Source organism: Choloepus didactylus, chromosome 7 (genome assembly GCF_015220235.1).
Source record: "Choloepus didactylus isolate mChoDid1 chromosome 7, mChoDid1.pri, whole genome shotgun sequence".
NCBI classification, from domain to species: domain Eukaryota; kingdom Metazoa; phylum Chordata; class Mammalia; order Pilosa; family Megalonychidae; genus Choloepus; species Choloepus didactylus.
This window is the reverse complement of record NC_051313.1, coordinates 25,345,962-25,359,371: the sequence shown is the minus strand read 5'-3', so window position 1 is coordinate 25,359,371 and position 13,410 is coordinate 25,345,962. Positions and strand designations below refer to the sequence as shown.

Below are 13,410 nucleotides of genomic sequence, written 5' to 3'. Positions count from 1 at the left end.
GAAAGGAGGCAATTGCGGAGAGATTTTGAGGATGAGAGAGCACACTTGAAGTGGCATCATTTTCAACATATTCTTGGTTCTCCCTCCTGTCATACACACCCAGATACCCAATTCCCTTAAGAATATTGAGTCCTTTAAAAAGCCAAGTATTTCCAAAGCCATAAATTCTACTTCTCTAATTAAATGTTTTCCCAAGTCACTGTCATCATTTTCTCTTTTTCTCTCTTTCTTGCTCTCCCTCCTACCCCTAGAAACATATATGAGATTACAGTGACCAGCCCCTCCCTCTCCTTAAGGAAGAATCATGCAAAAAATAAAATAAAATAAAATAAAACAAAGGTTTGATGCAAAGCTCTTGCAAAATCCATCATGTTCTACAAGATAGAACTCCATTTGATTTACCATTTTGAAAAAATATAAAATAGTTGCAGATATTGAGTATTTAGTTGCTTTTAAAGCAAAGAACTAGGATCCGGATTTAAAAGAACTTTTGGTGAGCTAATTGTTTTATTGACTGCACAAGGAAATGGCTGTCACTTTTCTAATCTACATTTGAATAGTCATGCTGTAGTTTCAATCCCTGTCATTCAAAATTTGAGACATGGGCTTTTTCCCTCTGCTTTTTAAAATTGTCTCAATTGAAATTTTTCCACACTCATCTTTACTATTAACTCACTTCAACAGTTTAGAAATGTGCACTTGTGTGGAACCTAATGAAATTAAATGTAAGCAATTTTAGTTGAAATTACATGGTTATTTCAATATTTAATAGTTTCATGACAGTGTTTCTAAGTTGCTCCTTGCTATTGCTCAACTGTTACTTTTTAAGGCAATAAGGAACATTACTGAATGCAAATAGACGTACACTTCACCTCTCTTTCTCAATATGACCCCAATCAATCAATTTTTCCCTGGCAAAATTGTTATGCAGATGTTTAAGCCTGGAATATTTCCAGCTAACTGGAATAGATCCATTTCAAATAAAGGTCATTTTATATTCTGAAACAATATCACAAAAAATACTTTTGGCTTCTTTTATACCATGTCAAATATCTGTATGAAAAGTGGGGAATCATACCTGTATTAACAAATATGTACAAAAAGTGTGGATGCTATGATATTAAATGTAAAGTTAATTTCCTTTCCTCTTATTAATAAAATCTTACATATAACAGAATTCCAATGCTGCAAACATAATAAAGAATGGGGAAAAAAGATGTCTACAGATTTATAAATTTCTAGCCTCATTGTTTCAAAGCTAATATTCATGGGAATTAATTTTCTGAACCATAAGAATACTCAGACTATCACAGTGGATGACTTACTTGGATCACTATTCTATAAGCAGTAGACCAGAGGAAAAGAGAAATATTAGATTCAGGGACCGATAGAGTGATTAGCATGTCTTGACTAATTATTTAATAATCATTTGTTTTAGCAAAACAAGATATAGTTTCAGAAATTCATAACTAATTTATATATTCTCTTTAGTTATACTATTGCTCAGTGCTAGGTGAAGAAGTCATTTTAAAGTTCTTTTTACCATATTAAAATGATACTGATCAAAAGCAGTAGGTTCTCTGCCTGAGGCACTTCAAATGAGCAATTCCTCAAACATTGGGGTTTCACAGAGAAAAAGAGATGATTGCTAAGCAGGAAGCATAAGATCAGATGGCCCATTGGCCTAAAATGTGTTTCCATGAACTGCAGTAACTCTGATGGCTTTATACTACCAAAAGATGGGCAGGTTTTAGGATGATGGGCACAGTGGCTTGAGATAACAAGGTTAGAGCTGATTTAATTATTGAGCATGTGCTTAGTCACAGAACATATGTAAGAAAACGGTGGCCTTAATATGATGATGGGTGTGATTGTTAGTATTATAATGAGGTAAAGGTCACTTACAGGTTAAAGTTTAAGATACTATGCATGTCAGGTAGGCCAAGTTTAGTTAGATCCAGCTTTATCTAGAAAGATAGTTTTGGAATTGGGGTGGGTTAGTTTTGGGCTGACTCAAGGCCTTTCATTAATAAACAATAGGAGCTGTCTTTAGTGATCATAAGACTCTAAAGTTGAAAAACCAGGTAAAGGAATACAAATAAGGGTCAGTCTCAAGATTTTTACAATCACAAGATAAAGGCCATAGAGTTCTACAATCATAATCAGAGATCAAGATAATTGGATTACAATTCAGAGATTTCAGGTATTTCCCTCTGTTTAATACACCAGAAAGTAAAAAAGGAATATCTATATAATGATTCAGTAATCATAATTATCTCCTAAGTTGTAATTTTTTGGTTACAAAAATGCAGTAGGTAGTGCTATGAATTAAATGCTTTCTATAGCAAATAATGAATTAAAAAAAAACAAAAACAAAAACAAAGACCATAGTTTCAGGATGGTTAGAACATTCCCTTAAAATAAAATAGGATTTTTTAGTCATTCAATTTCTAACACATAATTGGTAGAATTAATGAACAGTCATACAATATTTAAAAATTGCAAATCATATTGTCAATTCACCTTTTTAAAATAGTAAAATAATACTAGCTATACTTCATCTAATAATTATTATGTTCCACTCAAAATTCCAATCATTTGTATGTATTAATTCATTCAATACTCACAACAACCATATGAAACAGGTACCATTATTACCTAGAGAAGAGGAAACGAAGATACAGAGAAGTAATCTGCTCAAGGTTGCAGAGCTAATTAGTGGAGCCAAAATTCTAACGTGGTTCTGTAGCCCCTGAGACTACACTCAGCTACTTTGGTTCTGGTCTTGAAATCCTTGTATTCTTCTGTTATTATTATTGTTTTGGGTTTGTTTATTTTGTTTGTTTATTTGCCTGCTAGCTATGCTAAACAAACTAGCAAATAACTTCTGCTCAAATCATTTGAGTTGTATTGAACAATATCTGTCAGTCAATGTATTCATTTCCCAGGGCTACTGAAACCAAGTACTGTGAAATTGGTGGCTTAAAACAACAGAAGTGTATGCTCTCAGGGTCCTGGAGGCTAGAAATCCAAAATTGAGAAAGACATAAGGAGTTGGTATTACACTTTTGAGACCAAAATCTATAGGGCAGCAGGCCAGCAAACTAGAAACAGGTAAGATTTATGCTGCAGTCTAGAGGCAAAATTTCTTCTCCTCTGGAGAAACTCAGGTTTTGTTCTAAAGGCCTTCAACTCATTGGATGAGGTCCATCCATATTATCAATTGTAATTTCCTTTACTTAAAGCCAACCTATTATAGATGTTAATCACGTCTACAAAATACCTTCACAGTAACACCTAGATTAGTGTGTGATTTAATAACTAGGTACTATAGTCTAGCCAAGTTGACACATGAGACTAACCATCACAGGCAGTAAACAAGGTATCGAGATGAGTAATACAGTCTTCATGTTGGAGAGGTTTATGGTCCAATCATGGAGAAATAGGTTTAAAAATATTTTAAACGTGAATCCTAATACTGTCAATATTATGATAAACTAATATTTTATAAAGCAATGTTATGCTCATTACTGAGCATTCAGAATGTATAAAACACTACTACCCTTTCCTTTATTCATTAACTTATTTATTATTATTTTACCTCTACCCCCATTCAAATGTTTATTGAACATGTAATTTGTACTAAACACTTTTAGGTGCTGGAAAATTCAAGAATATGAAATGGACAATGCTATTTGTCTCTTAACCATACGAATCAGTGGAGAAGAGAGATATTAAATAAATTCACCAATTATATAAATATATAATTATATTCTCTTGTGAAAAGTGCTATGAGTAAGCTGTAAATTATATAATGAAGAATTATGATAGAAAGACTTAATTTACATTGGAGGTTCAGGAAAAGTTTCTATAATGAAGTGAGCTTAAGCACAGTGCTCTAAGTTGTATAAGGACAGGCCTGTGAAAAAGTGGGACATCAACATCTAGTGTGATTTATAATTTTGTCCATACAGATAAGTTAAAAATCCCAATAGAAGGTCTCATTTGCTAAGTGTTCAAATGAGTGTTATAGAACATTGGCTTCAGACTTTTGGATTTCTTGGTCCTAAAATCTATCCCCAACAAACATATGAGGTCCAACATAGAGTCACCAGCTTTTTATTTTGTAAAAAGAGACATTTAAAAAACAGTGACAATGACAATAAACATTATTACCATCGTTTTTCAAAGGAGAATTTTAAGACCATAAAGGTAGAAAAAAATATAACCTAAGAATGGGGAGCATTTCTTTAAAGAGAGTAATGTTATCTCTATTTCTCCTCATTTCACGAAGAGCCAACACACTTTGATTCGGATCTGAGAAATCATTAGACTATAGAACCTGCTGCATCCTTGAGGCTCTCATAAGCAGATTGAAGTTGGGTAAAGCAAATGCATCCTTTTAGGTGTAGCAACCAGAGGGACCAAACAGGCCTGGGATATTGAAGAGAAAATGTGGCATTTGAAACAGCACTTGAATCAGAATAAGAAGTACCACAAATGTCGATTATTCCTGAAAACTAAGTGTACGTGAGAGCTGATTAAGTCTAAAATGTTATGCTTTGTGTCTCAGTCTTCCAAGTCTCCTAAAATGTAATAACATAGTCACACACACACACACAAACACACAAACACATACACATCTTTATTCACACAGACATATAACTATTAAATGCTAAATTTGTACATTCTGATCGACTTTGGGCAGTTCCTGAATGTTTTTACTCATCTAAGCTCAAGGCCTGACAAACAGCACACCTGCTTAACTGGGATAAGTGCCAGGAAAAAAAAATCATGGAAATTAATTTCCAAGAGCGGTAGATAAATGGCATACCTCATTAGAAAATCTATTTAAAAGGCATATCAGGATGTGTCTGCAAGGCTTTCATAAGAAATTGATGCTTCCTACCATCATGTCCTTATTGTCTCTCTTCTCAGATTACTGATCTCACTTCCCGGTAATAAGATTCAAATTCACATTACGTTTAATGAGTACCTCCTATGTACCAGTCACATACATTTTGCATAGATTATCCTATCTAAATTTTACATAGTTGTTTTGGAATAAGCACTAAACATAATAAGATTTGTTATGTTTCGTGGAATGCTTACACAAAATACCAAACGCAGTCTGAGACATCCTGGCACAACCATTTAACGAACTTCCTTTCTTGTGGGTGAGGGTACTAATAAATTACGGCCCTTATTCTTAAACAAGGAAAGCCAAGAGTTCCTACAATTTATTCCTGTATATTCTGACCTGGAAGAAAATTATTAACATCCACCAATCCCTTAGCTTGTAATCCTTTGCTTTAGAAATACTATTTGTTTGTACTTATTGTTTACAGAAAGAGTTATTTCTTTATGTCTCAAATTATGCAAGAGAAGTGTATAAGGAATTTCACCTAAAACCTATAAATTCTGACTCAGAAAGAGATATTAAAATATCAAGGGCACCCCTCGGATTTTGGAAGGGCTTCCGGGTTGACTTTGCAGAAACTTGGGGGAAAGGCCTCCAGCAGCTTTGTGACTCTCCATCCCAACTACTGAGAAAGCAACAATGGCCTGTTCTGGTTGATGTTCATATTCTAGAAAAGGACTAACAGCTGGGTGGGTCATCTCAGGGTAATCACATATCTTGGTTTGTGCCTGTTGCCCTGAGGCAAATATTGACAGCACTCCCTTCTATTCTCACAAGTATCTTATTTTGGATGATAAATGACAAGTTCATCCTATGTGATGACTTTGTATGTGTCAAATTAGCTAAGCTAAAACTACATTTCCCAGAATTCCCTTCCATGTAAGTTTCAGGGTGTGCTGGTTTGAATGTATTATGTCCCCCAGAAAAAGCCATATTCTTTGATGCAATCTTGTGGGGCAGACATATTAGTGGGGATTAAGTTGGGACATTTGGATTAGGTTGTTTGCATGGAAATGCGCACCACCCAACTGTAGGTGATAACTCTGATGAGGTATTTCCGTGGAGGCGTGGCCCCACCCATTCAGGGTGGGCCTTGATCAGTGGAGCCATATAAATGGCTGACAGGCAGAGGGAACTCAGTGCAGCTGAGAGTAACACTTTGAAGAGGAGCTACAGCCAAGAGGGACACTTTGAAGAAAGCACAGGAGCTGCAGATGAGAGACATTTTGAAGACATTTTTGAGGAACTGCAGCCTAGAGAGGAATGCCCTGGGAAAAAGCCATTTTGAAACAGAAACTTGGAGCAAACGCCAGCCATGTGCCTTCCCAACTAACAGAGGTTTTCTGGATACCATTGGCCATCCTCCAGTGAAGGTACCCAATTGCTGATGTGTTACCTTGGACACTTTATGGCCTTAAGACTGTAACTGTGTAACCAAATAAACTCCCTTTTATAAAAGCCAATCCATCTCTGGTGTTTTGCATTCTGGCAGCATTAGCAAACTAGAACACAGGGTAACAGTGGAGCACAAGAAAAATATGCACCTGCTACAGAGGGCTAAAATGAAGGAAGAGCCATTGTGTGTTCTCTGAAGCTGTGTAGGGCAGGTGCTGTTGTAGCTCCTGCACACTAAACTTGTTGATATGTAGCAACAGCTGGCAGCATCTCCTCCAGCTCCTGCTGGATTTCCTCCTTCAGCATCTCTGAATATGGCCAGGTATATGTGCAGTTCTATGGCAGAGGACACCAATTTATCCTTCGGCACACTTGCATCATTGTAATATGAGGCAAGGAGAGACAAACAAGTTCCAAGTTGCCCTTAATCCCCCCACTCTAAGTCCACCTGCCTTTCCCAACTTCTACCCTGCTGACTTCAGGCCCAGTCCTAAAAGCTGCTCCTTTGCTCCTAGGTTGCATTTCAAAATGGCCTTCTCCAAAGTGTCTGGGTTTCTCTTAGCTTAGTATCTCCAAACGTCTTTCTGTCTGCATCTCAAAGTTTCTCAAAGCATCAGCAAGCATCTGGGGCATCTTTGTCCCTCTGCTCTCTGTGTGAGCTCCCTTTAAAGGACTCCAGTAAACTAATCAAGACCTACCCTGAATGGGTGGGTCAAATCTCCATGTGAACATTCAATCAAGAGGTCACATCTTAATCAAAAAGATTAATAACTCTGGCCCCCACAAGAATGCATTAAGGAGTATGGCTTTTCAGGGGATCATAAAATATACAAACTAGCACACAGATCAAATTCAGAAAATAAGGTATTGTGAAGGTTATCTCAGCCAGAATCATTTTTCTCAACCTAGCACAGGACTTGCTTATTGAAATTGCTTTTAATTCTCTAGGAATAACTTTTTATGCCTTCTAAGAAAGTACCTACTTTTCCAAAGTGCCAGAGAGTAATTTAGGGCCCAAGGGCAGCTTTCTTCACAGATATTTCCAGAATGCTTTCTTCTACTGTGTCTTGTTTTTAAAACATTAACAATTAAGCTTATTTCAAAACTATTATCTAGTACAAAAGACTCACTATGATAAAATTAGTCCCTAGTAAAAGTTCGAATTGTATCAATTAAAATTAATGATAGAAAAGTATTATTCAAATATTGAAACTCTCATTGAAGAAAATAATTTTATGTGCATGAAGTATCAGTATAAAAGACAGAAGTTGCTAGATGGAAAAAGAAATTAGAATCTTAATATGAGGGAACATGTCCCATCCAAACAAAGATTAATATGTTACAAGTTTTATGCTGAAATTATACCAAGTCCTTGAATTTATATTCTTTCCATCCTAGAAACTAATCATTCAAATTTTAATTAAGTATTTGACTTCTTATTTGGAGAATTTGTAAATATTTCCTTTAAAATTTCAAGTTTTATTATTTGTTTTTCATTTCATATTCATAGATGATTGTACCTCTTCTTTCTTGTGGCCTCAAGAAGATAGTCATCCTAATGTGTCACCTTCTTCTCTGCATCTAATGAAATTATAATATCTGTTTTCAACTAAAGTATTGCATGGCACTTCACTTCCTTATATATGAATATTTATCTAAAGGTTTACAACATGGCAATATGATTTTCTGAGCATGACATATATGGTAGACAGTCTCCAAAATGATCCCCAGTGATCTTCGCTTCCTGGATTCACGGGCCTTGGGTGGTGTCTTCCGATAGTGCACAAGGCTGGCTTGAGTAAACAAAATGATTTTGCAGAAATGGCAGTGTGTGATTTCCAAGTCTATACCGCAGAAGACATGTGGCTTCTGCCTTGCTCTCTTGAATTAGTTGTTCGGGGGGAAGCCAGCTGCCATGTTGTGAGGACACACTAGCATTAATTTGACAGTCATGCGAGTGAGACATCTTGCAAACGATTCCACCAGCCCCATTCTTTTAGATGACCACAACCTCGACCAACATCTTAACTGCAACCTCCTGATAGACACTGTGCTGGAACTACTGAGCCACTCCCAAATTCCTTCAAGTTAGATCTTGAAGAATGAGTAGAAATTCTTTGGATCAAAAATTGAGGAATGAACCTCTAATCCTAGTAATATTAATATTAATACTGTGCTTGTGATAAACTAGGTTCTCTTCTAAGCTCTTCACATATAGTCATTCATATAAGCCTCTTAACTATCCTATTAGGTAGGTACCATTATTATCCCCACTTTACAGATGATGAAATGGAAGCAAAGAGAGGCTAAGTGATTTTCCCAATGTCAAGTCAAGGACCTGAATTTCATACCGAGGTATCTGAAGTTAGACAATAGGAAATACTTGAAGAGTGTCAGGTCAGGAACTAACTTAAACTCTCCAAGGGAGACACCTGATGAGGGAGGCAAGGGCTTGTATTAGTCCCATCAAAAGATGGAGATTGTGGAAAGGAGAGGAAGAAGTAAATTTATGAGACATATAAGGGGTAGCAGATGTAGAAAATAGTGATGGATTGGATGCTGAGGAGACTTGAAAGATGACTTTCAGATTTCCTTTTGTGGGAATTAGCCGGATGATTCTGTTATTAATGAATGTAAGAAAAACAGGAAGAAAAGGCTTTGCATCAATGTGCCTATAAGCACATGAAATAGTACATACAGAGGTTATATTTTGCTTTGTCAGATGAAATGTCAATAACAGGCATTATCTGTAACCCTAATTACATTGGCCCAGGTACCGTGGATTATAAGTATGTCTTACACTAAGTAATCTAATCCAAAAACCTAAACTAATTATAGGAGCTGCTCATTTTATAAAAGAATTAAGAACAATTTCCTTCAACAATAATTTCTGTAGTACCCTTATACAATTATTAAATCTATAAATGTAGATTGTAATTGCTTGTAATTCTTAAGAATATATCTATTGCAGAAAAGAACCATATTTTCTGATCACATTTTATTCCAATTTTTAAACCAATGATTTTAAAAAATAAATAAATAGACAAAATATACAATCAATATGAGCTCAAAGGTAATGAAATCTCTTAGAGTAATATAACCACTGTTTCACACATAAAACTCTAGGTCATAATTGTATATTCTAGGCATTTCAATCATATGTTCTTTTAAGAGCCTACATTATGCAATATATTAAAAGTATTGCCTATTTATAGCAATGGCTCTGGATATAGTCCTTTGCTTCAGTTGACATGGGACTTAACTCTAGCTGTTAGATGATGTGCACTTTAGCCCAGCTACCCAGTGGTACAGCTGGCAGAGCCGTCTCAATCGAATCTCCAGTAAATGCAAATAATATAGTTCTATTACTTCATGGTATTTGTACCTGTACTTCCTTTCATATTTGTGGCATAGCCATTTGCTGGCACACATTATAGACACTCGATAAATAACTGTTGAATGAGTGTGATGTAATAATTGAAAATAGCGGATCCCTAAGTGTATAGAATGGAACATACAGTATTTATCATGTCTGGATTCTATTGATCATACTTTGTGAGAGAAAAAAATGGAGGAAGGGTAGTTTGCAATTATGAAAGAGCACTGTAAGAGGTTAATGAAATGCTTTTGCTTGTAGTAAAAGGTGATAAACTTACATTCACTCATCTGTTCTCCTAATATTTATTGAATGCCTGGCTGTGACTCCTAGCCTCAAGGAATACACAGTTAATAGTGGAATCAGATGTGGAAATAGATAAATATAATAAAAAAATAAAGATCCTCTATCAAAGAAATAAACAATGTACTCAGAGACTGACTAAGTCACACTGAAAATCTATCATTTCTCACTTGAGTTTTTCAATGTCACTCCAAACCCCTAAGAACATGTGGCCACTAAAGACACAGTATCTCCTTACAAATAATTCTAGGAAAATCCTTTTAACACTTTCTTTTCAGGAACTCAAAATAGTATGGTTTGGTAAGAAAAGCAAAGAGTATGGACGGAAAAGGAGCTTGGGGCTACATGATACAGGGATGTAAAAATACTTCTCACGATTTTCCTTTTTGTCCAAAAGATTCTTGTTTGTTTTGTTTTATTTTATATTGCCAAGTGTGAAAACCTACAAATGATCCATGGTTGATGATGTTCCTTTTTTTTTTACACTAAAATATCTACTCAAGTTTTCTAATCATTATCTTTATGAAACCGCATCATCCGGCCTTCATTAGGCTCTGCAAATAAGGGGACTTATTTCATTTGAAATCAGTAAATAAGCAGACAAGGACAGAGTATGGAAGGAACAGGATAAGAAGTAATGAAACTTCTGCGAACCTCGGATACACCTGTGGAATGCTTTATTTTTCACATAAAGCTGGGCTGAGGAGAAACCAGAACTGGGGAAACGATGTTTCTTTTAACTTAAAAGCCAAATTTCGTGTCTCTTACCTGAGAAATTTTTGTAATCCACTAAATCAAACATAACGACGGCAACAGCTGACCACGTGATTATCAGAGCGATGACCAGCAGCCAGGCGGCCGGGGAGCTGAAGGTCGTCACTATGTCCTCTGTGACTGTCCTCTTGAGCACCTTCCCAGGAGCTCTGGGCACAGACCCATTCTTGCTGTCTATCACGGTTGTGGCGGTAGATGTATTTCCTAGCGAAATATTCAGAAAGGAGAATTACAATTTAGAAATTCACATGAAATATTGATGACAAAGAAATACAGGCTATATAAATTATGTGTCATTTATAACTTTTTCTATTGTTGAATGCGCCTCTTGAGTGGTAGTTGACCGTCTCCCTGTCCAATACCGTGTCCCCTCTTCCTCTGCATTTGCCTTCTACCCCTCAACCCATATGCTCCTATAAATCGGCTCTTCTCATCCTACAAGTCCCATAAATACTACCATCCTGGACGCAAACTTCCTCTTTCATCTTCAATTCATTTTCACTTCTCCCTTCCCACCTCCTTTTTTCTTCACTGTTATCTAGAGTAATGCGCATTTTGGTCAAGTTGCCTTTTAACATCTTCCTTTATTAGGTTCCTGTGTCAATTCTGAATGTAAGCACAGATATCTCCTCCAGGGAAGAATCAACATCAGTGATAAACTAGTTCAAGTGGATGGAACTCCTTCCATACATCCTAGTTTAACTGCAAGATTGACCCTTCTTCTTAGGTTGTTCAATTTTTTGTAGAGGCACAAAATGTATAAGGAAATAATGTTGGCAAATCTTGTAATATTAAGTAATGTGTTATGATTTCAGGAGTCTACGTGTCAGAGAGAGAAAACTTTAAAAAAGGAAAATTATAAAAAGTTGCAAAATAAATGAAATATCATTTGCAATCTTACTACTCAGAAAAAGCTACAATTGACTTGTTCTATTTGCCCCCCACTTGTCTGAGCCTACATATAAATCATCATACTGTCCTTTACAGTTACAAAGCAAAATATAATAAATACCTTGTCTGGCCATTACACATTCCTTAGACTATCACTTAAGTGGCTGTGTGGTACATCATTTCTTGGTTGTACTTATTTTAATAAAAAAGTTTCTTTAACTTGGACCATGGCAAAGGTTTTCTCAGTGCACATTAATAATTATTTTTCGGAGAAATTCCTAAGTATAGAATTGTTGAATCAAATAACATAATCACTTTTACACCTTTTGAGAATATGTGTATGTATTTGAAAATTAATACATATTTTGAAAATTGTATATGTCAGCAGTCTGTTTCATAACCTTGCCAATATTTGCAATCACATAAGAGGAAAATTTTGTGTAATTTGCAATTTTTTCATTACTAGATATGATTTTTATATGCTTATATTTCCTTTTTACTTCTTACCTTGGATTTTTTTCCCACATTTTTACATAAACCTTCTTTGGGTGGTTTATAAAACTGTGTATAGTAACACTTTAACTGCACTTTATGTTGCAACCCTCCCCTTCAGCTGTTAATCCTTTCCTTTTTTATGGTATTTTTATATACAGAATACAAATTTAAAATTTTTGTAAAACTTTTAATTTTTCCTAAAATGTTGCTCCTTTTTTATGGCTAGAAAGTCCTCCTAATAGACAGCAGGCATATCTGATCATCTTGAAAACCCCTGATTCCTAGAAATTTAAAGGTATATGGAGCTTAGAGATCAACTGAAATGACTACTTTGTGTTACATTTAAGAACAATTGAAGTTCAGCTTGAAAACTAAGGTGACTTTCATAGCATTTCAAACATTACACAGATGTGAGGTAAATTACTTGATAATTGACTATTAAAGAGAAAAAAAAATCTCTCTAGGAATCCAAATATGTTCACCAAAATCAATTTACATATTTTGATAAATTTTAAATGTGATAAATCTTAAATTGCCTATAAGAATTTAAGAATCACTTATCAAGAAAGAGAACTTGTGTTAATCATATTCTAATAGATAAGATTAAATATTTTCAATTTTACTATTTATCTCTAAAATACAACATATATGTTGGAAAAACACTCTAAATTTTCAAATTTCGTTAACATTTTTCACAAAGCATATTTCTCTAACTGGAAAGACTAGTTCTGGTTCTCCTCAGAACATGATATATAATAATTGAAAGTTTTCAGTCTTTTAAAATTCAAGGCAATTCTTAGTACTCCTTGACGGATTCAGAGCGGAATTAAGGTGCTCTTTACCTTTCAACCTCTTGCTCCACCTCCCACAATTCTTCCTTTCCAGTTAGGTCTAGCTTTTGCACGGGAACAATAAGAAAAAATTATAATGCCATGGGTTTTATAGTCAAGAGAGACGAGGGATTAACTCTTGGCTTCCACGTGTTGTAGCAGAATAACTGGAAGATCATTATACCTCTGAGTCTCAGTATGTAAATCGGAAGAATGAGGTTGGCAAGGTCACTTTACAGGTTTCTTTCTGCTGGTGGAGAGATAACCCAGGTAATCTGCTTGCATATTTCCTGGTACCTGGTAATTACTCTATAAATGGCAATGCAACCAGTACAAAATGACATCGTTATTATTAATTATCATCACCACCGTCATTACTCTGACCACTACTACCAGCCCCACTGCTATTGCTCTTCCTACAACTA

The 13,410-nt window shown here is 35.4% G+C and overlaps 1 protein-coding gene across 1 annotated transcript in view; it reads right to left on the bottom strand.

Moving 5' to 3' along the window:
• Positions 1 to 13,410, bottom strand: part of LOC119540064 (triadin-like) — a 134,386-nt gene that overhangs the window by 65,293 nt on the left and 55,683 nt on the right. Inside the window, exon 2 of the mRNA XM_037844070.1 lies at positions 10,764 to 10,973. Coding sequence (XP_037699998.1) covers positions 10,764 to 10,973 — 210 coding nt within the window. The remainder of the gene's footprint in view (positions 1 to 10,763; positions 10,974 to 13,410) is intronic.